The following is a 23,076-nucleotide window of genomic DNA, read 5'->3' as shown; positions in this document are numbered from 1 at the left end:
CCAGGCTTCAAAGAAGCCCAGTCCAGCCTACAGGGCATTTAGAGTCTATAGAGAGGGAAACTGTGGTATTCCAGCCAGTAGCTCACAATATTTTCTAGACACGTGAATGAACCCATCTTGGACTTGCAATCCCAGTTAAATGACAGGTGGAGTGATCTCTGGTGGCAGAGGAGATGGGTAACTGGCCGATCCAAAAAATCTTGAATAGTAAGTTGTCATTGTTTTAAGCCAATACGTTTCAGATGGATTTGATACACAATAGTAATAACAGATTCACCCTTCAATCTAATGACTCCAGTAGTTTTGGGAAACTATGCTCTATGCAGTTACCTCATGGGTTAGGATGTGTAAAAAAAAGGGAAGATGGAGTGAGCCCATACCACACCTCTCAGTGAAATCTGTTACTTGTTTATCTAGGGAGAAAAACAAGATTTTTGCTATTAATTCAACAATAATCAACAGTAAAGTAAAAGGCTTAGTATTGACTAGCTGATAATTAGTTAATAGGAAGGAGTGCCTGGCTAGCTCAGTGGGTGGAGCATATGACTCTTGATCTTGGTGTTATAAATTTAAGCCCCATGTTGGGTGTAGTTATTACTTAAAAATAAAATCTTCTAAAAAATACTTCTGTAATTAGATGATAGGAGAAAGCTAACTCTGCCTCAAAAAATTAATTTCCTTTTTTTAAATTTTATATTATGTTATGTGAGTCACCATACAGTACATCATTAGTTTTTGATGTAGTGTTCCATGATTCATTGTTTTCTTTTTAAAGATTTTATTTATTTATTTGATAGAGACAGACACAGCGAGAGAGGGAACACAAGCAGGGGGAGTGGAAGAGGGAGAAGCAGGCTTCCCGCAGAGCAGGGAGCCCGATGCAGGGCTCGATCCCAGGACCCTGGGACCATGACCTGAGCCCAAGGCAGACGCTTAAAGACCAAGCCACCCAGGCACCCCTCATTGTTTTCGTATAACACCCAGTGCTCCATGCAATACATGCTGTCAATAATTTGCAAAGAATATAGTTCAAATAACCCAGAGCTAACTGGAATCCAATAATTTAGGATATCCAATTTAGGGTAATCACGTGTGGGAGACTTTGTTATATTTTGCTCCTCCCTATTTTGGTATCTTACCTAGTATTTAATCTGAAAGCATTCCTTCTTTTATTCCTTATTCCCTAAGCATTTATTGAGTACTTTCTATATATGTCTAGGCAAACACTGAAGAGAATTTCGAATGATTAAGATGTGAGCCTTTATCCTAGAAAAACTGACAATATAATGGAGGGGACAGATGCACGATCACAGTATATTAGGATGAGCTATGCTAGAGAAATAGGAAGTGCTCTGGAAACTGAGGGGGTATATACTGAACATACAGAATGAGCTACTCCTTTGCGGATGGGTGGGGTTAGAAGTTAGACATAATCAGATTACCTTGGGAACTTTTTTGGGAGAACAAACAGAATTATTATTTTATTTTAATACTAACTTTATTGAGATATTATTCACACAGCATAAAATTCAAGTGAACAGTTCAGTAGCCGTTAGTATATTCACAGACGTGTACAGCCATCATCACTATCTAGATTTAGAACATTATCCCAAAAAGAAAACCCACACCCATGAGCTGTCACTCCCCCATTTTTCCCCCAACCATCCAGCCCTAAGCAACCACTGTTCTACCATGTGTCTCTATACCCTTATCCCTTTGGGCATTTCATATTAATGGGCTTCTGTGTCTGGCTTCTTTCACTTAGCATAACATTTTCAAAGTTCCTCCATGTTGTAGCATGGATCATAGTATTTCATTCAGTTTTACTGCTGAATAAGACTTTCATTTTATGGATATACAACATTTTGTTTATCTGTTCACCAGTTGATGTTTGGGTTGTGTCCATATTTTGGCGATTAATGAATAATATTGATATGAACATTCATATATAAGTTTTTATGTAGACATATACTTGCAGTTCTCTTGGGTATGTACCTACAAGTGGAATTGCTGGGTTATGTGGTAACTCTATGTTTAACGTTTTAAGAAACTGCCGAATTGTTTTTCAGAGTGGCTGCACCATTTTATCATTCCACCAGCAGTATAAAAGTTTCCAACTTTTTCACATCGTTGCCAATACTTGTTATTGCCTGAGAACAGAATTGTTTTGAATGAAAATATAAAGTCATTAAAATAGAAAAATTCCTATTAGATTATGTTATACTCACTTTAGGCAGCCCATGTATAAGTCATGTGATATTAGAACCTAAAGCTGGATGCCACTTTGTAGCTCTGTATACAAAACAACTCTGTTAGGGTCTAATTATCTTATCATTAATGTTCACCAGGTGGTTAGGAAATGCTGGTTTTCTTTTATGTCTAATTGAGAGGTAAAGGGTGGTGAAATGATTATGTGTATAATACTGTTGAAAGTTAAACCCCATTTCTGACATGCAGTTAAATGTAATTGAAATAGGACAAATTGAATAATAAAATTAAATTTGCAAAATATCATATGAACAGGTATTATTAAATGTATGCTCTTCTCTAGAATATTTGGGTGGTGAGTTGGCATTAGGGCTTGAGCCCCACCTGCCCACACTCTCCTCTTCTGCTTCCCTCTCTTGGCATATTGAAGGAGTTCATCAGACATTCCCCTGCCAACGCCCTATGCAGAGAGATTGTTTTAAAAAGTGCTGAGGTTTCATGTGGTTAGGAAGGAAAATAGATTCTCCAGTCCTATGGGGCATTCTCAGACTCAGATTTGTTTTTCATGAATCTGGGAGACCTGACAATGGTACTGTAAAAAAAACAGGAGTGTGAATTGGACAGTCATAGCCCCCTACTATCTTGTCCAGCTCTTCAGTGGCTTCCCAGTGCCCATCATTGGTTGTGTCATGCTCTGTTAGGACATCATACAGTGGTTTTTGTGACCTGATATCTGCTCGGCTCTTCACTAAACGTTTATAGTTCCCTAAGTGCGCACACGGTCATACTCCCTTATTCTTCTGCTAGTTCTTAGTTTCCTCTTTTGGAAATACTCTTCTCTCTCTACAAGACTCCATTTAGACACCACCTCCATGAGGAAGCATTTCCGAGCCCCCTAGCTCTACCAGGTCCCAAAGCGCTGACGTTGGGTGCCTCGTTTACCACAGTGAAAAGCAAAAAGCAAACAAACAAAAAACCCCAGGAAATGTCCTTGGCCTTGTGGAGCTTATCTTTTATCTGAGGGAAACATGAAAAAAAAAAAAAAAGATGAGAAACAATAACCATAATAACTAAATACCTACTTTGCCTAGTGGAAGGTGATGGGAAATGTAGCGGATGCGAGAGGTGGAATTCTACATTAAATAGTATGGGTGGGTGGGCCTCATTGAGAAGGCCTCTTGGGAGGAGGAATATGCCATGTGGATATCTGGGGAAAGAAGCCTTCCAGGCAGAGTAAACCGCCAGCCAGTGAAATCTCCCATCACAAGAGCATTTGGGTTAAATTGGTAAAATTCCAGCCATCAAGGAAGTTGACTGGCGAGTGTTCCCAAGTGTCCTTTCTGTAGACAAATATATATTTCCATTTGGATGTTTGAAGTTCTAAAAATAGTTTGTTTTTTTAAGATTTTATTTAGTTATTTGACAGAGAGAGACACAGCTAGAGAGGGAACACCAGCAGGGGGAGTGGGAGAGGGAGAAGCAGGCTTCCCGCTGAGCAGGGAGCCCAATGCGGGGCTGGATCCCAGGACCCTGGGATCATGACCTGAGCCGAAGGCAGACGCTTAATGGCTGAGCCACCCAGGCACCCTGTCTAAAAATAGTTTTAACAAAAATCTCTCCAATGCTATTTCTGTTCCCCAGCCCCCTAGCCAATGCACATTTTGCGGACTCATAATAATCCAGAACTCCCAGTTGGGCACTACTGTACACCTAAATCATATGGATCCTGTTATTTTCTTTCTCCACCATGAGATCGGGATTCACCCTCTGTGAAATATATGCCCCGTAATCATTGTGTGTTTCCAGAGGACCAGTACTGCTTCTGTGCTCCCTTCTCTAAGTCACATTCCTTTATTCTCTATCTTCTCTCAGTTTTTAATTTCCTTCCCCATCATCACCTAGATGGTGTTTCCACCAGGCTTCCCTTTTGTAAATACTGCCCGTGAATCCTCATCCTATTTGATCAACCAGAAGGAGGAGGTGTTCTTCGGATTCCTTCACTTTTCTTTTAGCAGCTTGCGTTAAATAGGTTCATGTCTGGGACTTCACTTTCAAAAAGAAGAAATCTAGCGCAGCCCTTGCACATTATTTTAAGAATCTTTACCTCTCCCACATTTACTGGTTAGATTTGGGTTTGGGAGGAATAAATACTCTGGGTCACTAAAATTTTTATAAATCTGCTATATTACCCAGTTTTTCACTGCTGGCTTTTAAGCAACATGCTCTTTCGTATCATTATTTTATATTTTATATTTCCAGGTGCTTTGGGAAGTAAATACTAGGAGTATTTTCATCAATCTAGAGCTTCTTGCTGTAACAACACAATAATCTAAATTTAAAGAATAGGCTCAAGACCTGGAAATGTGTGTATATATTTCTGGATTAAAATGTATTTCCCTGTTTCTCTTATGTCTCTTTCTGTTTCCACGCATCAGAAACTTTAAATGTCAGAAGATCATCTTATTTGTCTTGAATGTCACACCTTGGGACTTCTTCACAAGCCACATTTCTCAATAGAGATGGTGAAGGTTTTGTCACATAGTCATTTGATGCTCACAGGTGCTAACTGATGTGGGGATTTACTGATTTGTGCTTGCTTCACAATCTGGTTATGTAGATGCTATAAATTTATCCATGGATTTTAGAGAATGGTGCTTTTTTGCTATTGTTCACTTTATCCTTTTAAATTTTTTGTCAAGATAATAATTGTAAATAGTCAAATTGTACTTACAGTGCTTATTGCAAAAACCAACGTTCTGTTCCGTCATTCATCTCCCCTCACCCTTCCCCACTAGCAATGTTCTCTTTTAAACTCATTACCGGTGGGGTACCTAGGTAGCTCAGTTGGTTGAGCATCTCACTTGATTTTGGCTCAGGTCATGATTTCAGGGTCCTGGGATGGAGCCCCGTGGCCTCGTGTTCAGCAGAGAGTCTGCTGGAGATTCTCTCTCTCCCTCTGCACCTCCCCTGACCTGCTCACTCACACTCTCTGTTTCTCTAAAATAAATAAATAAAATCTTTACAAAAAAATAGAACAAATTCATTACTGGTGTTTTTCTGGTGTTTAGCTCTGGTTTTCACATCAGATGATGATTCTGGTGTTTCTAGATTTTTTTTTCTTTTATTTACCGGGGTTGAGGATTTAGCCCTGTCATCCCAACATAGTTATGCCAGATGCTATTTGAAAAAAATAGTTGTGTTCAGAAACAAAAATTGTGTTGATTCTAAAATAGTACTAGAATACAATATTTTAGAAAACAATAACCAGAGTTTTCATAATGCATTATCAGGTAACTGTACCTCAGCAAAATATTAGAGCCAGGAGGTGTTTATGTGTATAATTTTAAGAGGATAACAGTAATATTAGCAACAATTTTGGTTTCACTCCAGCATTCAAATAGCACATGAGAAAATCTTCATTTCCTCTTACCTTGCAATAGTCAGTGAGTGAGCTTTGTTTTTAAACTCTAGTCAGAGTCTTAATCACCAAACATTTTATGGGAGCAGAGGTGAAAATTTAACCCTACTTAAAAGAACAAAAGTACTAAAGGCAGACTGTTCTGAGAATCATAAATTTGCATGAAAAACCTCACAAGGGAAAAATCGTAATTGCCTCAGCATGCGAGATGGAACGTATTTGAAGATAATTGGAGACTGTCTTTTATGTGTTCTCTTTGGTTTAGTTTTGATTTCATGTACTTTAATTTGTATCCATCTCTTAGTTTTTTTCCTTAATATATTCTAAAGAATGTAAAACACTTCTGAGGATCTCATTACTACTTGTGAAATTGCCTGCTTCTGTACTATTGGATGTAATTTTTTTTTGTCAGTCTCATAAGAAAAAGGTATCTTTGAACAGGCTATTCTATTTTAGTAATCTGACAGGAGTGATTACCCTAAAAGTACAGTTTGTGTAAGCTCAAATATACTATAACAATTTCCCTTAGGTGAATATTGTAAAGATTTTTGTTTTGCATCTTTAAGTCCTATCATCTTTTTGCTTTTATTCATGTTTCATCATTCATATGTGTAAAGTTTATATTTTCACTTCTGACTTTGCTTAAATGGTTATTAGTCATTCCCTAGACAACTGTGGTCCATAGTCTAATTGAAGATGTTTCATCACTTGGTGAACACAGGAGTTTACAAATTCAACTTTTGCTTCTCTTTGCAAAGGCCCTGAGACGAGAGTTAAAGGAAAAGGAGTATTCTGTTCTAAATGCCATAGACCAAGCTCGAGTTTTCCTGGCTGATCAGCCAATTGAGGCCCCTGAAGAACCAAGAAGAAATCTACAATCAAAAACAGGTGAGATTGGTTTCTTTCGTACGTCATAAGAACACATGTGAGAGGAACAGAATACCAAAATCAAGTAGGAAATTTCCTTACGGTATTTTAGGATCTAATATTAAAATTTTTCTTCGGAGTGTTAGTTTAATCGAATATGTCATTCTTTAATAAATATCTAGGTTTTTACATTAAAAATGAGATGACTGTATACATCAATATCCTTGTTTTAAAGGAAATTAACTGCAGACAAATAGATTTAGTAAAAGGCATACTGTAACTAAAAGTAATTTCTTTGAGAAAGAAAAATTTGTATTTCTTATATTCAAACAAATTACATGATAAATGATTGCAACCAAAGGAGTGGTTTTTAAAATACAATATACATAAGTATATAAATAATCAAAGTTTTTTTAAGCTTCTGTTTTTTTCAGATTGCTTTTTAAAATAAGGCACTAAAGTAAAACACCTTTCTTTTACAAGCAGACAACAGAATTTATTTAATTGAAAATTAACCTATTCGTGTACTATTTATGTACTTTGGCTGAAAAGAAACAGAAACTACCTTCTTAGCAAATAGCAGTAAATCACACAGTAAATTTAAGAGATGAATTTGGGGCCAACGTAGATCTTTATTATGATTTTTCACTGTTGGCAATAAAGGCATTCTGATGCATTTTTAAAAACAAACATGCCATTCCAAATATTTTCTCATCATTCACTTCACATAGCGAAGGCAGACCTGAAAGACTGCCTCATGCTGTGTCCAGCAGCATAATTCATGAGCATTTATTACTTGTAAGGAAAGTACAGTTGAAAAATGCTTTCTTTGTAGCTGAAACTGAAGCAGACATTTGGACAAGCAGCCATTTTCCTTCTCAGCCTTTGTCAGAGTAGCCTTACTTCAATCTGAATAAATTTCCTGTCAAGATCATGATCTTAACCCTCTAAGCCTAGCTTTATATGTGAGTCTGTGTACATACACAACACACACACAGCATATTTATTATCTTTTCTAGCATTCATGTTTATTTTCTGCTGGTAGCATCATCGTCTTTCCAGTCAGCCTACTGGCGACTTAAGTCATCAGTGGGCTTCTACCTTTCAACAAACCTCACAGTCTGCAAATCCCTCGTAATTGATTTTCTTGGCTTTGAAGTAGTCTTCCTTCTGAGGATTCTGTTATATGTGTATTATACATACACACACACACACATTCTTGCACACAGCGTACACACACACACACACACACGTAGTAGGTGCTTACTGCACAGTGGCTGAATGAATGCGTGCATGAGCTGAGCACCTGTGGGGATGCTTGGGCAGTGAGCGGGTCCAGGGAGGAGGGAAGACCACACTAGGACAGGATCATCACAGCAGCAGGGAGGAGCAAAGTGGCTGTGTGCCCAGGCAGGAGGCGGGAATGAGGGGCTGGTACGTGCTGTCTGGCTCAGATTGCAGAGGACCGGGAGAGTCAGAACATTTCCGCTCAGTACACCGAGAAAGAGTGCACTGTGACAGTTGTTGTTGTTAAGCTCGGAAGAAAAATAAGTTCACTTGTCTCACCTGACACAATTTAAAGTCCACCTTAAATCTGCGTTCCTTGGCTTCTTGCTTCCCCAGTACTTTCCAGAGAACAGAGGCAACATTTTTATAATAAGCTACTTCATCACAGTGAAAAAGTATTGTTATATCATCAAAGCTTCACTTGGCTATAAATTTTCTTCTTGGTGGCTAGTCAGTTTAAGGGGTATGATAATATTGCTTTTTTGCCTTCTTATTTTGCTGTTACATTTGGTATGTTTCTAAGCCCCATTTCAAACACTATTTTGGGGGGCAAGAAAAAAAGTCATCAATTTAACTTTATGATTTTCTTGGTTTTTGTTTTTTTATGATTAGCAATTTTTATACTTTCCTCCTTTCCTGATACTGCTTTCTGCAGTACTGGCTGATTTTACCTGCTGTTAAAGGTAAATGAAAGAAAATTATCCATAATAGCTTTTATACTTTTGTTGTTTACCATGAATTATGTAGAGCTGCTATCAGAAATAGAGAGCATTTGAACATTAGTTGTCTTGTGTGATGCTACGTGAAGTACCCACTGTTGGAGGGGAGAGGGCAGGGAGAAATGACATAATGATTTTTTTATTCATTTTAATAAGCAGTTATTTATTGAGTGTGCTGTGTACTGTGCATAGGGGCACAGCAAAATGGATCCATCTCTTTACTTTTAAGTAACTATTTCAGAAAGTACTTCTCTGCATGACTTTCTAAATGACTTTTTTCTTCCAGCTCTTTTTTTCTCATTTTTTTCTGTTATCAATTATCTTACAGTGGTGTGTGTGTGTGTGTGTGTGTGTGTGTGTGTGTGTGTGTGTGTGTCAACCTGTGGCGTTTTACTTTATTGCTGAGTATTACAGGTATGAATTGCTCTCAGGAATCTGTTGACAAATGCTATTAAAAAGAAGCAAATTAATTTTTTCGACCCAGTGATAAGTTGCTGACAAAGAAATCTCATCAGGTATGCTCTGCTAGATATTTCCCCTTTTCTCCAGTTTTATTGAGATATAATTGACATATAATATTGTAGAAGTATAAGGTATACAACATAATGATTTGATGTATGTATAGATTGCAAACCGATTACCACAATAAGTCTAGTTAATATCCATCACCACACACAGTTACAAATTATATTTCCTTGTGATGAGAACTTTTAAGATCTAGTCCCTTACCATCTTTCAAGTATGTATATTTTGAATATTTGAAAATCACTACTAATATTACTGCCTTACTTTAAGCCCTTGTAATTTTTGGTTAGGACTATTGTTAGTCTTTCTTAATTGGTATCTCTGCCTCGACATAGACACTACAGTGATAAATCTGAAACTCAGAACTGGCATTTGCTTCCCTGGTTTAAAAACCACTGGTAGCCCCTGGAAGGGCATGCAAGCTCCTTCCCCTGGCACACAAGGCTGCACAGGATTTGGCCTCAGTTTTCCTGGGTGGCAGCATCTCATCTCTCTCTCTGCCCCAAACTGATGTCCATTTGACACCCAACTGCTAGTGATGTTCTGCAGGTAATGGTCTTCCTTACCTTTAGCCTGTTGCCCCCTATCCTGGTTTTTCCTGCCTGTGGGTCTGTCTTGCCTGGTTTCCAACTCCTTCCTTGTTTGCCCACCCAGTCCCTGCTCATCCTGTCCCTGTCAGTGAGGGCTCACTGTCTTCCCGGCTGCCTTCCTCTCTCAGCTCTCCTCCATGCTTCCCCATCATCTCTCCGACTGCGTTCCCGAGATCTGTGTCCGGAGCTCAGCCCTTCTCTTCCTTAGTGACCTTTCTCACTTATTCAGAAGCTGAAAGAGTGTGTAAAATTATCTGAGCAGCCAAATAGATATTATACAGCAAATACAGTGAAGATCCTACTCTTACTCCTGGAAAAGCCACTCTCTCAGAGGTATTAACTCTTACCTTAGACACTGTTGTAACTAGTTTAACTTGTGTCCCAGTGAATGGTGGGTATGTGGCAAAATGGAAATGACAGGGCAGGGAGAAGGGTGACAGTGAGCAATGGCTGCTGACTGTCTGACAGCAAGGAGGAGAAAGAAATTCTAGAGAGGATATATGAGACTTCTAAAATAAAACAAAACAGAGTAGTCTTTGAGGCCTTTTACAATAAAAGAAAAACCTGAAGCTATGAATTATGGTTTATTTTTGAAGACAATATAAATCAGTTAAGAGAAGGCATAGGAATTTGTACTACGTTTTAGTATATTTCCTTTTAAAATGGCAACCATAAAAATCTAGGGCTCAGTACGTAAAGTGTTAGCTGGAACGCTAACTCCTCAGAATAACCCATTCCACCTATAAATGGTTCTTAAGTCAGTATAATTTTTAATTGAACTGAAATCATCTGAATAATTATAGATACTTTACAGAGTTCACAACTTTGTCAGTAGCCCCCTTATCTGGATGGAGCCACATGGAACTGTTTAATTTGATTTAATCTGCATCATGTCACTATATTAATTTTCTTTTTAGCACAATTGAATTGTTTTTCATTTGATTTTAATCACCTGGTTTATATCTATGAAGAGGTAGAATGATAAAGGAGTAAATCTTTCATCATCCTTTGTATTGTTCTTTGTACTTCTAAAACCACTCTCATATTCTCCTAACTATCCCAATGAGTCAGGCAGATAAAACAGTATGCCTTTTTCTTTCTCTCCATCCCTCCCTCCATCCCTCCCCACCCTCCTTCCTCCCTTCCTCCCCTCCCTCCCCACCCTCCTTCCTCCCCTCCCTCCCTCCCTCCTTCCTTCCTTCCTTCCTTCCTTCCTTCCTTCCTCAGTAAAAACACAAAACGCCAACAAAATACCGCGATGCTGAACAAGGTCACCAGCTAATGTAGCATAGATCCAGGAACAGAGCTCGAAACTTCTATGTTGGTGACCTTTCCTAACCCGAAGTGTTTTGGCTGGCTTTCACCACATCTCTTCCTTTTCATCTCCTCTCCCTGCTTATTGGCCACTGACTTGGCTCCTTCTCCACTTTTAGTGTCTAGAGCCTCTTAACCCTGCACAGCTGTTTCTTGGCTTCTTTATTCTCCCAGCTTCCCCTTACCCCTTACTATTCTCAGTCACGGCTTTCAGTTCCTTTTGAAAACCACATGGCTACAGAGGGAAGGTGGATGTACAGAACATCTGTGGACTCAGCCACAGTCAGCCTTAGCCCTCTTCGGCCCCCAAACCTCTTGCGATAATCAGGGAGTACAGGAGCCTTCTCACGTATTTGTCACCTACAGTTCAGGTCAAAGGTCGGATTTGCAGAGGGGAGTTAGAGCTTTTGCTTTGACGTCCCTCTCTCCACACCGCATAGAGATGCCGGTGCACATGCGCACACACGCATATATATTTTATGATTTGAGGTTACGGTATCAATTGCTAAATAAAACTGCTAACACTTTTATAGGCTAGTTCACCTTTAAAAGTGTTTAGAAAGCTGTACAATTTATTGTATATGTAGGTGTAGAAAAGCTCTTTTCTTCTCAGCTTTTCATTTTTAAGATAAAAAAGATTTCATTATTTTATTCATCAATTTCCCCATGAGTCTTCCTTTTTTTTTTTTAAAGATTTTCTTTATTTATTTGACAGAGAGAGACACAGCAAGAGAAGGAACACAAGCAGGGGGAGTGGGAGAGGGAGAAGCAGGCCTCCCGCTGTAAAAACCGTTCCCGTTAAGGCATTACTATTGCTACAACTATTATTTTATTCTAGGCTGTCTGAACATTATTTCATTTTCAGCCTGGTATACTTGATTAGTTGATTTTGTTTCATTTAAAGGATAGTCCTGGAAAAAAAGACATCTGTTAGTTTATCATATTCTTTCTCTACTTTGTGTATATGTGTGTGCGTGTGTGTGTGTACTTTATTTTATTATGTATGCCTATACTTGTGATTAATAGTTAATCATTTTTTTCAGATACAAAAGTATCTGATATTTTTTTCTCTTTGATCTTCGACAGCTGCCTATTTATATTTACTTGTAGTTAATATTTTAACTCAGGGTATACTGTTTTCTTTTAATTATTAAATGTTTCATAATATTTTAGAAAGCCAGTTATTAGGAGTATTTTTCTCCTATGTGAAATCTTATATATGATGTAACAAAGAAGTAATAAATGACGTTTTTCAGTCCACTATGTCAGTCCATTTTATTCCAATATTAGCAAACTTGTGCAAATAAAATTTCATGATCATTAAATGAGTGAAAATGTGAAATTATCATATAGTTAAGTAGAACTTACTTTTATACTGATTCTTAGTACAACTTAAGTTTACAGAAAAAGGTGGCAGTAATTATTTCCTTGCATCTCATAAAATGAGACCAAATTACACATTATAGCCTAAGTAATTAGGCTAGTAAAACTGATGGGTGTTTTTTCCCAGGGCATTTTTATTTTCCTAATAACAGCTTTATTCATTAGAACCCTAGTCATAGTAAATGGGCAGACACCTGACTTCCATAAGCACAGGCACAAGGGGAAATGTATTAGCCCCCATAGCCAAATTACAGTAAGGGCATGGTCACAACTGGCCACAGGGACTGGAATGCCACCCGGAAGCCTTTTCTCTCTGTTCTCCTTTCTGTCTCTCTCTACAAGTTTTGATTTTCTTGGCTGTTCTATCACCATTTACCTCATGACCCCCTACCAGGGAGAGACAGCCCTTCTCTAGCTCCAGCACATTACACGAGAGGGCTCTGATGGACTCAGCTTGAGTAACGTGGAGCTCAGGGTCTACTGGGATTTGCATGCCCATACTATAAACATCATGTGAGATGGAGGAAGAGTCGATGCCCAGGGAGGAAGGGAGAGAAATGTTAGTAGACATAGATATTCATAAGGCAACCTTGATCAGGCGTTTACAGTGTGCCAGGCACCTCACATGCCTTGTTTCCTTTAATCCTCATAACAACTCACTGAGGTGTGAATACTGTTACCGCCCATCTGACAGATGAGGAAACCAAGGCTTTGAGAGGTGTGGAAGCACACTGTCACTCGTGACAGAGCCGAGGCGCCATGTTGGGCTTAGTCACTAAACTTCACGCTCTTTACCATCATGGTGTACCCTCTTCGTTACCCCAGTAGTCCTAAGTGCTTCCAGCTTGTTAGTAAAGTAATTTTCTGCATTCTTCTACTTTAAAGAAATTTCATACAATAATTAAATACATTTTATAACTCTTTACTTTTCCCTTTACCGTTGCTTTTTCTGTACTGAAATATCAAGCTGCTTAATAGGATGGCATCCCAGTTCACTGATTTTCCTAGCATCGAGGGAGAAGGTGGTTAGGCAATATTAGACTTTGTCTTTTTAATTTTCATATAAAAACTTGAAGGATAAATAATAGCTTTCAGGCCTATAGACCAAGACAATAATTTAATTAGCTTCTCAAGTCCAAATTAGATTAGTAATGTTGTAATGCATGAAAAAGCACAGAAAAATATAATGTTGCTTTCTTTTTCAGTATTCTTAACTACAGAGCAGCAATGGGATCCTTCCCCAATTAAAGTTCTATAATATATGTATGGATGTAATGACTCTAGTCTTCAGCTTTCCTAAAATATGTGAGTTGGCTGACTAAGCCCACCGATGGGGGAAAAATTTCAAAAACTTTTTTGCATGATAATGAATGCCATAGTAATGAAATCCAATTTAAATAAACAAGTCAACATTCTTGATGAGGAATTATATGATAACAAAGGTTAGTTTGATGGGCACAACATTTTAAATTAATTGTTCGCCATCTGCTGCGTTCTCTAATCACTACTGCAACCATCCATAAATTACATTTGCCTCATAAAGAAGATGACAGTATTTTCCATGTATGCATTCTATTGTAATCGACATTTGGGGTGTTACTTTTTTAAACATAAAGAATAGGAAGATACTAAACTCTTATAATGGGGTGGAATACTTATCTTGTTTTTGTTGTTCCTCTCTTTGAAAGCTGGAATCTTCAAGGGTGAGTGAGAGGTTTTGCCATTTTTTAAAACGTTTCATGCTAGCAAAGGCATAAAATCTTCTCTTTAGTTAAACTCCTCACTTATTATGGTAGTACATAAACATAAGATGTACCTAACTGCTTTTGTAAGAATGGCTAAGTATTCTAGAGACTGAGGATACAAGAGTGAACAAAACATATCCTTCCCCTCCTGGAGTTTACATTCCCAGCTTCCCTTCTTTCTTCCCAGTACCATCCCCCACCCCTCAGGGACCCTTCCACTACTGTCCAGCACTCATTAATGACTTGAATAAATTATAAAACGGCCATTAGTATGAAGAAATTCAGGGAATATTCGGTTACACAAAATTGAAAGCTGGATCTCAGGTTACTTAGCCGGGTCTGTTCCGGGGCATCTCTGATGTTCCTGCTCCTTTCCTTGGAGGTTAATTTTCTTAATGATCTGGCCTTACTTCTCCCTCACCTCAGTGCTGAGTTTATTTACTTGGGCCCACTTTATAGGAAATATAAAGCTTAAAAGTGTCCAGACTTTGGTTCTACCTCCATTAACTTCTGATCAAAAGTACCATTTATCTCCCTCCACAGAGTACTCTGCATTCCTAGTTTCCTCTCCATTTTCCTTCCCTGTCTTAAGACCTTGCATGTAGGTTTTTGTGGAAGATCCTCCCTAAAGGTCTTAACTTTGGAGTTCTTGCTTTTCTCTAAATGTATCTATTCACCATTTTTTTTCTTAAGGATTTGAGAAGTCTCTTGGCAGCATGGATGGATTCATACCATCTTTATGATATCCTTCTGAAAGATTTAGGCTACATATTAGCAGGTTAATTTAGTCTGGGTAACCTCTTAATATTGTCACTCTTATAATGTATTAGATGAACATAATTAGAAATATTACAGTAATCAGCTGATGGCCCTTGATGATGTACTCGTAATCTAGTTCATAATGATTGTTATCATCATACAAAATAGGAAATGGGTGGAGTCCTCTTAAACACTGATCATCAGAGAGGTTAAGTTAATCTTAATCATGTAATCAGAAAACGTGGAGAGAATATATTTCCCATTATTTTAGCAGAATCATCTTTTGGTTATGAAGAAAAGAGAGAGAAATGGAGGGCAGGTAAAGAGAGGGAAAGTAAGAGCAAGTCAAAAGTCTAGAGATATGGGGATGCTTTGTTTTTTTCCTGTGAATTTTTGTTGGCTAATCTATTGGTTTGCTTATGTAAAAATCCCTAGAGATGTCTAAACCTCCCAGACTTAGTAATAAAATCATAAAAGGAGTCATAAAAGAAATTAACCTTTGTTGAAGCGCTCCAGTATGCCAGGCATGTGCCAGTAGCTTTATAGTTATTAACTGAAGTTCAAAGAGATAAGGAATAGATTTATGATTACATAACTTGTTAGTGTTGGAACTGGCATATGATCACCTAATCTTTCCTTGCACTAGATTGTCCAGGAGTGAAAATGCTACTCCGGAAGGTTTTGTTTTTTTGTTGTTTTTTTTTTTCTTTTCTATATTTGCTTGTCTTGATACTTCCTTTTCATCACTTGGTGAAATACAAGATTATAGATACATGTAAAAAAAAAAGCAAACAGCATAAGTAAGATATTTGGAATTACCATACTTGAAATAACTTTTAAGGTTTATCCCTCTCTTTCACAATAAAAACCTTTTTATAATCACTTTATATGGGTGTAGGGAGGAGGAAGGAAAAATAGGTGGAAAGATTTCCACTTGAAGTTATAAAGTTGAGTATTATTGGTAAGGAGTTACGCTAAAAGTCCCATTGAGTCCAACTTGGTTCACTAATTATATATTGAGGACATACTGGTCTCTAGATTGGGTATTGCCGAACCAAGATGGAAAGAAAGAAAACATGAATGACATAAGGTTTTAGAACCTATGAATAGAAAGTCACAATGGAGATTATAAACGTCAGTTTCATATTGAGAAAGAAGATACAATAAATATGGAAGATCTTTATTTAAAGCAACTGGGCTGATTCTAATAGAGTTCTATATTCATAGGAGAAACATATACTTCAATTTTTTATTGTAAAATGTTTTTGTATAAGCACACATAAGGAGATTGTTTTCCTTTCTACTGTTAAGATTTCTTAGAGATGTATGGTGGCTTTGGCTTTCTTATAGAATTGAATTTTAGAGGTAAAAAGAAGTATAAAATGCTTTCTCAGCATGAAAAAATAGAGTTCCCACTTGATAAAAGTGAGATGAGCAGGTCATTTAGCTCTCCTAGGAGCAAAGGGCATGACGGAGTCAGGGCTGGCCAACCCTAGTCTCTGCTCTTGGTCCAGCTTTGTTTTCCACCTGCATTCCAGGGAACTATGGGGCAGTCTTTCTCTCCATGGTGTAGAAGGTAGGGAGGTATAAACGCCACCAATTAATTTGCATAGGGTTGAAGAATAAAGGTAATTGGACAAGAGAGAAAAATTCAGGATTGATCACTGCTTTCTACTTTCTTTTGTCTTCCTTTTCTCCTCTCTTCTTTCTAAAAGGTAGTTATTAATTCTGCCCTAAAAGATAGTTATCTGCTGTAACACAATAAAGAAATCACTATTTTAAGTTACATAAATATGAAATTAATATCAAAATATTTATAATAAAAAGTAATCTGTTATATATTATGTATAAATATATAATATAAATATAGAAAGTAAATATAATTGCACCCTCAGTGTTTGGTCAGTTAAATAGGAAGTCCTGAGGACGATGGAGAAACAGAGTGCTGCCTCAGAAAAATCCACACACACACACACACATTCTACAGGGAATAGGAAAGCGACAGAAAAAGCTCTTTGGGTCTGAAAATTGTCAGTAAATTTATTTGGTTTTATCCTGCTGTTTCCTCGCTCTCTCAGATTAGCCTCTATTACTGCCTTTTCAAATGCAAATTAGATTACTCTCCTATCTCTGAGCTTCATTTGCTCCGGGGCCTTCCGTATTTAGTGGCCCTGCTGTTGCTTGGGAATGACACAACGCACACAACTCACCGGAGTGGAAGTACTCCAGCTTCAGCAGCAGGGACCAGAGAAATCAGTTTGTAAGCCAAGAAGCTGGCGGTGCTCCGTCCTGGCAACATGTTACAGTCATCTGGGGAGCTCTTAAAATATATCCACACTGCCCTTCATTATTGACCAACTAAATCTGAATCTCTTTAATATCTGGGGGTAGGGCCTCTGGGGATCAGTATTTACATACCAACTGGCAAACAGACTCTCAGAGGGGTTTCTAATATGTCCCCTGAATTCTGAACCACTGGGTCCAAAAGATTTTCCACTCCTGCATGAGGGTCTTAAAATTTATGGCAGAACATCGCTTCAGAAATTTTGAAGGAAACTTTGTCCTTTGATTTTCAAGTAACTAGAGGATTTTTAAAATGTAATTATATCGCTTTATTGTTTTTTCTTTTATGCCTTTTTTTTTGGCTGTATTTTAATTTGTTTTTCTATTTTCTTACCCCACATTGTCATAATATGGTATTTTATAGGTTGCTGCTTATTACCTGTTTCACAAACTTTCTGGAAAGTTTTTGTTTGGTTTTGCACTTCTCTCTGTTCCTGATTTAAAGTATGCATTAAACTGAGATCGGTACTGGAATAGGAGGCACTTTTCTTCTGACTCCGTGATCAGTTAATATGTATCCTTTCTGGCAAACAGATGGGGAATTGAACATAGAGCTTTTCTTCTGAGGATCTGCTTGAGTAGGGATTATATAATAAATACCATAAAAGGACTGCTCCGTCAAAAGATTTTACATTAAGTGAAGACAAAAATGTCCCAGCCATGTCAGGTGTTTTGTCACCGGACAAAAAGACACTGTGTGTCTCCCTGCCACGTTATTCAATGAGTGACCGAGGAACAGTTTTTACTTTATCCAGGGAAAAAAAAATCATAATTAAGTTGTCTGTTCAGAAATGAGTACTGTATCTTTTTCTTTTACAAAAGCCAGGGAAACACGAGTACTTAAAATAGATCTTTGAAAAAGCCCAAGCAACTTACTAACAAACACAGGTGCTGCCATCATAAAAATTACCACTCCCTTTCTCATGGGGCTATTAAGAATGATTTTTTTTTTTTTTCGGGCGCCTGGATGGTTCAGTTGGTTAAGTGACTGCCTTTGGCTCAGGTCATGATCCTGGAGTCCCTGGATTGAGTCCTGCATCGGGCTCCCTGCTCGGCGGGGAGACTGCTTCTCCCTCTGACCCTCCCCCCTCTCATGCGCTCTCTCATTCTCTCTCTCTCAAATAAATAAATAAAACATCTTAAAAAAATGATTTTTTTCATCTCACATAAATAGCATTTATTTTATATACTTTATATTATTTATATATAAGCATTTATATAAATAAGGCATATAAAAAATAAAGCATCTTCGGTTTATATAAAATATATTACCTACAAGTGTTCTCTGTATTTCTCACTTTCTAGTTAAGGATTTAAATAAGGTTTGCCTAATGATGTAGCTTTCCTCCAGTACGGTTGTCCTGGACTGTATCCCAGCTGAAGCATTCCCAGAGGCTGGGTGTTTACTTCACTTCTTCTCCTTATTTCTCCCTTACTGGTGGGTTCAGTCTATCTACCTGTCATGACACAGAATCTCCCTGTAATCAGTTCAGTTGCCAAGGGATTATTCAGGACTCTCTGTAGCCTTTAGCACTTGAGCAGTGCGACACTGAGTTCTGTGGCTGCTAAACTCTTCAAGGTCCATTTGGTTCCCAGACATTTATTATAGCTGTTTTCAAGTCTAAATATTGATATCTAGAATTTTCTGGAAATTTAGTTAGATAAAAATATGTGTTCTGTCCCCTTCAACTTGACTGTTAAATAATACTAAAGAAAGACAGACAGGGGGACGAATTTATGTTGAAGATGAAAGTACGGTTTAGGAGAGCTCGCTTTAATTTAGTTCATCTGACCGTGAAGTTCATTTTACCAGGAAGTTCAGTGAACTTCAGTTCATTTTTACCAACGATTTGAAATATTTTGAAGTGAAGTGGAGTTGCTGATGTGATTGATACTAAAAGATGGGATGTTATCACAAAGAAGAGTAAGTATTTCTGTCTTAAATTCATCTACAGCTTACCTTGATTGTATGTTTCTGACTGGCCTCTGTTTTCAGTGAACCAGTGGGATAACCATCAAAGCAGCAAGATAGGAAAGGGGGCCTCCTTGGGCAATGAGGGAACAGAGGCCCAGCAGTGTTTAGCTGGAGACCTGTCTAACCGGCTTTATGTTCATCAAATTCCTCTGCCCTTGTTGTGTCAGCTTCTCATCTCTGTGTTTCTGACAGTTGGGTTTGAACTTGACTTTCATTTCTGTCTGTATCTTTTGCTTGTCTCCTGGACTCTTACTCTTTCTTCCTGACCCTGCAGGACCTTCATGATGCCTACCCTTTCCTGTCTGAAAGTCTAACTTTATTTCAGATATTCTGGAAGCTGTTTTGCTGTATGAAATATTTTGGATGATCCTTGAAATCTTGCTGTCTTCCTGTTGAAATGTTTGTGGACATGCTACACATCTGGGCTACAGAAAGTGCCCTGTATTAAAGATGAACTGCCAGACAGACTCAGCAGTGATGAAGTATCTAAGATTATGTGTCTTCAGTTATTATTTTAAGGAACATGATCAATTAATCTTATTTTCTCAGAGTCTTTCCTTGTAACTGAAAGCTATTTCTCTCCTAATTATACTTCCCATTTTGATTGAGGACAATGAAATGAAAGACTGTCTTTGGATTTTATAGAACTGAATTTATGTTAAAGGAAAACTTTTATTTTTTGAGGGATTGTGTTACATTTCAAGGTTTGTAAATATATTAAAATTCAAAAGTTGCCAAAAACCACAGGGCCACTTACTACTGAGTAACTATGTTCTTCTCCTGAGAAGTAGCAGGGAATTAATTGGTGATGGGTGAGGAAAGTATAAAGAAATTTTTTCTTCCCCTGGCTCGTGTAAACTGTGTATTCATGAACCTGGTAGCAAACCCTTCAAAAGGTAATATTCTCACTTGGCTATTGATCAGCCTTCCAAATATTCTTTTTTTTTTTTTTAATCACAGAATTGACTCCTGAGGAGAGAGCCCAAAAGATTGCCAAGGCCATGCGCAAACAGTCCTCTGAAGTCAAAGAGAAGTGGGAAAGTCTAAATGCGGTCACTAGCAATTGGCAAAAGCAAGTGGACAAGGCACTGGAGAAGCTCAGAGACCTGCAGGGCACCATGGATGACCTGGACGTTGATATGAAGGAGGCAGAGGCTGTGCGCAATGGCTGGAAGCCTGTGGGAGACTTACTCATCGATTCCCTGCAGGACCACATCGAAAAAACCATGGTCAGCCTCACTGCCTCGGATAAAGGATTTTAAGAAATGTTTTATTGTTGAATCTGACACAAAGAAAGCCACATAGAAAAACCATTATAAGGCATTTTATGAAGCCAACCCCATTACAACTTGACCAAAATCAGGATAGAGAGATTTTTCCAGTCATGACAGATGTTGTCCATATGCCCTTCATCATCAGAACCCCCTCCCCACCAAAATAACAGCGAATGAGACTTTCACAGTCATTTACTTTTATTTTTCTTTATCCTTTTTTTTTTTTTACCCAGCTCTGTGTCCCTAAACACTTTACTACTTTAAAAAGTCCTTTTTAATCTCTAGGTTTCCCTTCTATCCCTTTTATGTTTTCTTTACAATGTATTTGTTTAAGAAACTGAATTGTTTGTTTTATAGTATTTCTTACAGCCTGGGTTTTGCAGAATGGCCTCCACATCATGCAGTTGGGCAGGTTCCTCTCTACTCTATTATTTCATGTAAATTGGTAGCTGGATTTAGAGATTTAATCAAAAACATACTGTTTTACTGGGGACTCTTATGTTCAAATTTTCTCTCACTGTCTGAGTAGATTATGGAAGGATTAGTTTAGCTATAAATTTTGTTTGTGGTCAGGAATTGCCCAAAATTAAGAATGATAGATCTGTGGTCTAGAGCCCCTTTGGGCCCTACACTCTAGAACATATCCAGAAAAAATTTAATAGAATTTAGGCAATAAGAGACACAGTAGTCGGGTTTGTGGTAGCATAGCAAATTATGTATTAGGTAGTCATGAGTCAAATCAAAGAATAAACCAATGAAACATCAGAAGGTGTCAGGCTGACAATATCAATATCATGAATATGATTTTTATTGCAAAAAACATATCTTTTGTGCACAGACATTGGATGACATTTTCCCTTTGTTTATGCATGTGGCTGAGAAGGAAGGAGAAAGGGTCTAGGAAATGAAATGAATATGCAGGCAAATTATATAAGTAAATATATGTGTATGTAGATACAGGAATAATAATGGCTAGCATTTATTGAGGCTTACTGTGTGCCAAGAAATGTTTGTAGCCGGTTTACATGGATACCTCTTTTAATCCTCACACCAACCCAATGAGATAGGTATTACTATGCCCATGTTACAAATGGTGAAAATGCAGATATTGCTCAAGCCCACACAGCTGGTAAGTGGTAGAGTTTTCATGGTTTCTTTCTTGCTCTTCTCTGTCATTGTAGAGACCTCACTCATACTAATGTAATTAAGCACAACTTTTATCAGCTATTAGAATTTAGAACTTTAAAAGTTACGTACTAAATTTTAAACTTAAAGAAATTTCACTACTAAAAGAGTGTTGGTGTCTGCCACCTTTCATTATAAATATACATAAATATGCAGAACTCTGTGAATTAAGTAGGTTTCTTCCTACAGCTCTGGCATCCTGAAAACCATTTCCATGGATGACTCTGAGTTTCAAATAATGAACTGAAAATAAAGCCTTTTAGTAGAGATTCTTTGGAAGTTACACACTTCTTGCAATTTTTTTTAAGGTTTTATTTATTTATTTGTCAGAGAGAGAGAGAGAGAGAGCACAAGCAGGGGAAGCGGCAGGCAGAGGGAGAAGCAGGCTCCCCAGTGAGCAAGGAGCCTGATGTGGGACTCGATCCCAGGACCCTGGGATCACGACCCGACCCGAAGGCAGACGCTCAACCGACTGAGCCACCAAGGCATCCCTACTTCTTGCAATTTAAAAGATGGTTTTTAAATACTAGAAATCTTTAATTCAGTGGTTTATAAGCAGTATATTTTTTTGGACTACAAGAATGCCTCTTGGTTGGAGCAAGAATTTACCCATTTGAATTTGAAAGTATCAGTTTTTAATGCAGGATGATTAGTGTTGAAGGAAAAATGCAAAATTGTATATGGGCTTGTTAAAGACCTAAAAGTTTGGGAGTTGTTATTCCCATCTGATTAACGAAATTTCCCACCTCTGCATCCAAATCCTTTTGTTCAAATCTCTACTAAAATGGAAAGTCAGGAAAAACACAATTAATATTTAAGAGAAAGGAATAAACTGTGGATTAAAATATTTTCACATCTTATTAAGAAAAAAGAAAATAAAAACCCACATCTCATTAAACCAAATAAAATGGATTCAAAGTCTGGGGTGTTTCACAGGTCCTCTAAAGTATAGCCAAATCCCATTGAAGCTGTTGGCAGATGAAAGTAAGTGGTGATTATTGCTAAATATTATTAAATATGTCAAAGCAACTGGAAAACAAAGTCTTTGAGGGCCAATCAAATAAGTTTAATGCCCTAAAATTATCCTTAATCATTCTTCTTTGCAGAATACACACCTTCCAACAGGAGAAGGCTTTTTTTTTTTTTCCCACATCTGCCAGCAGGCTGCCCGTCAGCACCTTTAATGTTAGCAGATGTTCCTGTTTCTATACCAAGAAGACCACATACATTTTTATTCTCCATAGGAAAGTGCAGCCAAACATGATAAATTGATTCTTTATACTAGAACACACAGCAGATTGGAAACCATTTTAAAACTTGCTTTACTTCAAGCTCCTTAATTTGGAAGCTCTTAAAAAGCAAAAGATAAACTTTCTTATTAGAAAGATTCCTCAGTGCCATAAAACACCCACAAAAACAAAACCCAATGACCTTGTTGGTCAAAGGTCTTTTAATACTTTCACCTGTGGCTTATAAGAGAAAAA

General features: G+C 37.7%; 1 protein-coding gene across 8 annotated transcripts in view; it reads left to right on the top strand.

Annotated features, from left to right (window-relative positions):
• Positions 1-23,076, top strand: part of UTRN (utrophin) — a 500,702-nt gene that overhangs the window by 379,756 nt on the left and 97,870 nt on the right. For all 8 annotated transcript variants that reach the window (XM_088023855.1, XM_088023858.1, XM_088023856.1 and 5 more), the window contains 2 exons: positions 6,385-6,514; positions 20,094-20,362. In XM_088023855.1, the coding sequence (XP_087879981.1) occupies positions 6,385-6,514; positions 20,094-20,362 (399 nt within the window). The remainder of the gene's footprint in view (positions 1-6,384; positions 6,515-20,093; positions 20,363-23,076) is intronic.

The sequence above is a fragment of the Eumetopias jubatus genome, unplaced genomic scaffold (assembly GCF_037043125.1).
Source record: "Eumetopias jubatus isolate StellerSeaLion01/CBP00866 unplaced genomic scaffold, mEumJub1_p1.0 scaffold_6, whole genome shotgun sequence".
Lineage (NCBI taxonomy): Eukaryota > Metazoa > Chordata > Mammalia > Carnivora > Otariidae > Eumetopias > Eumetopias jubatus.
Note: the sequence above shows the minus strand (reverse complement) of the source record. Positions and strands in the feature narration are given on the sequence as shown.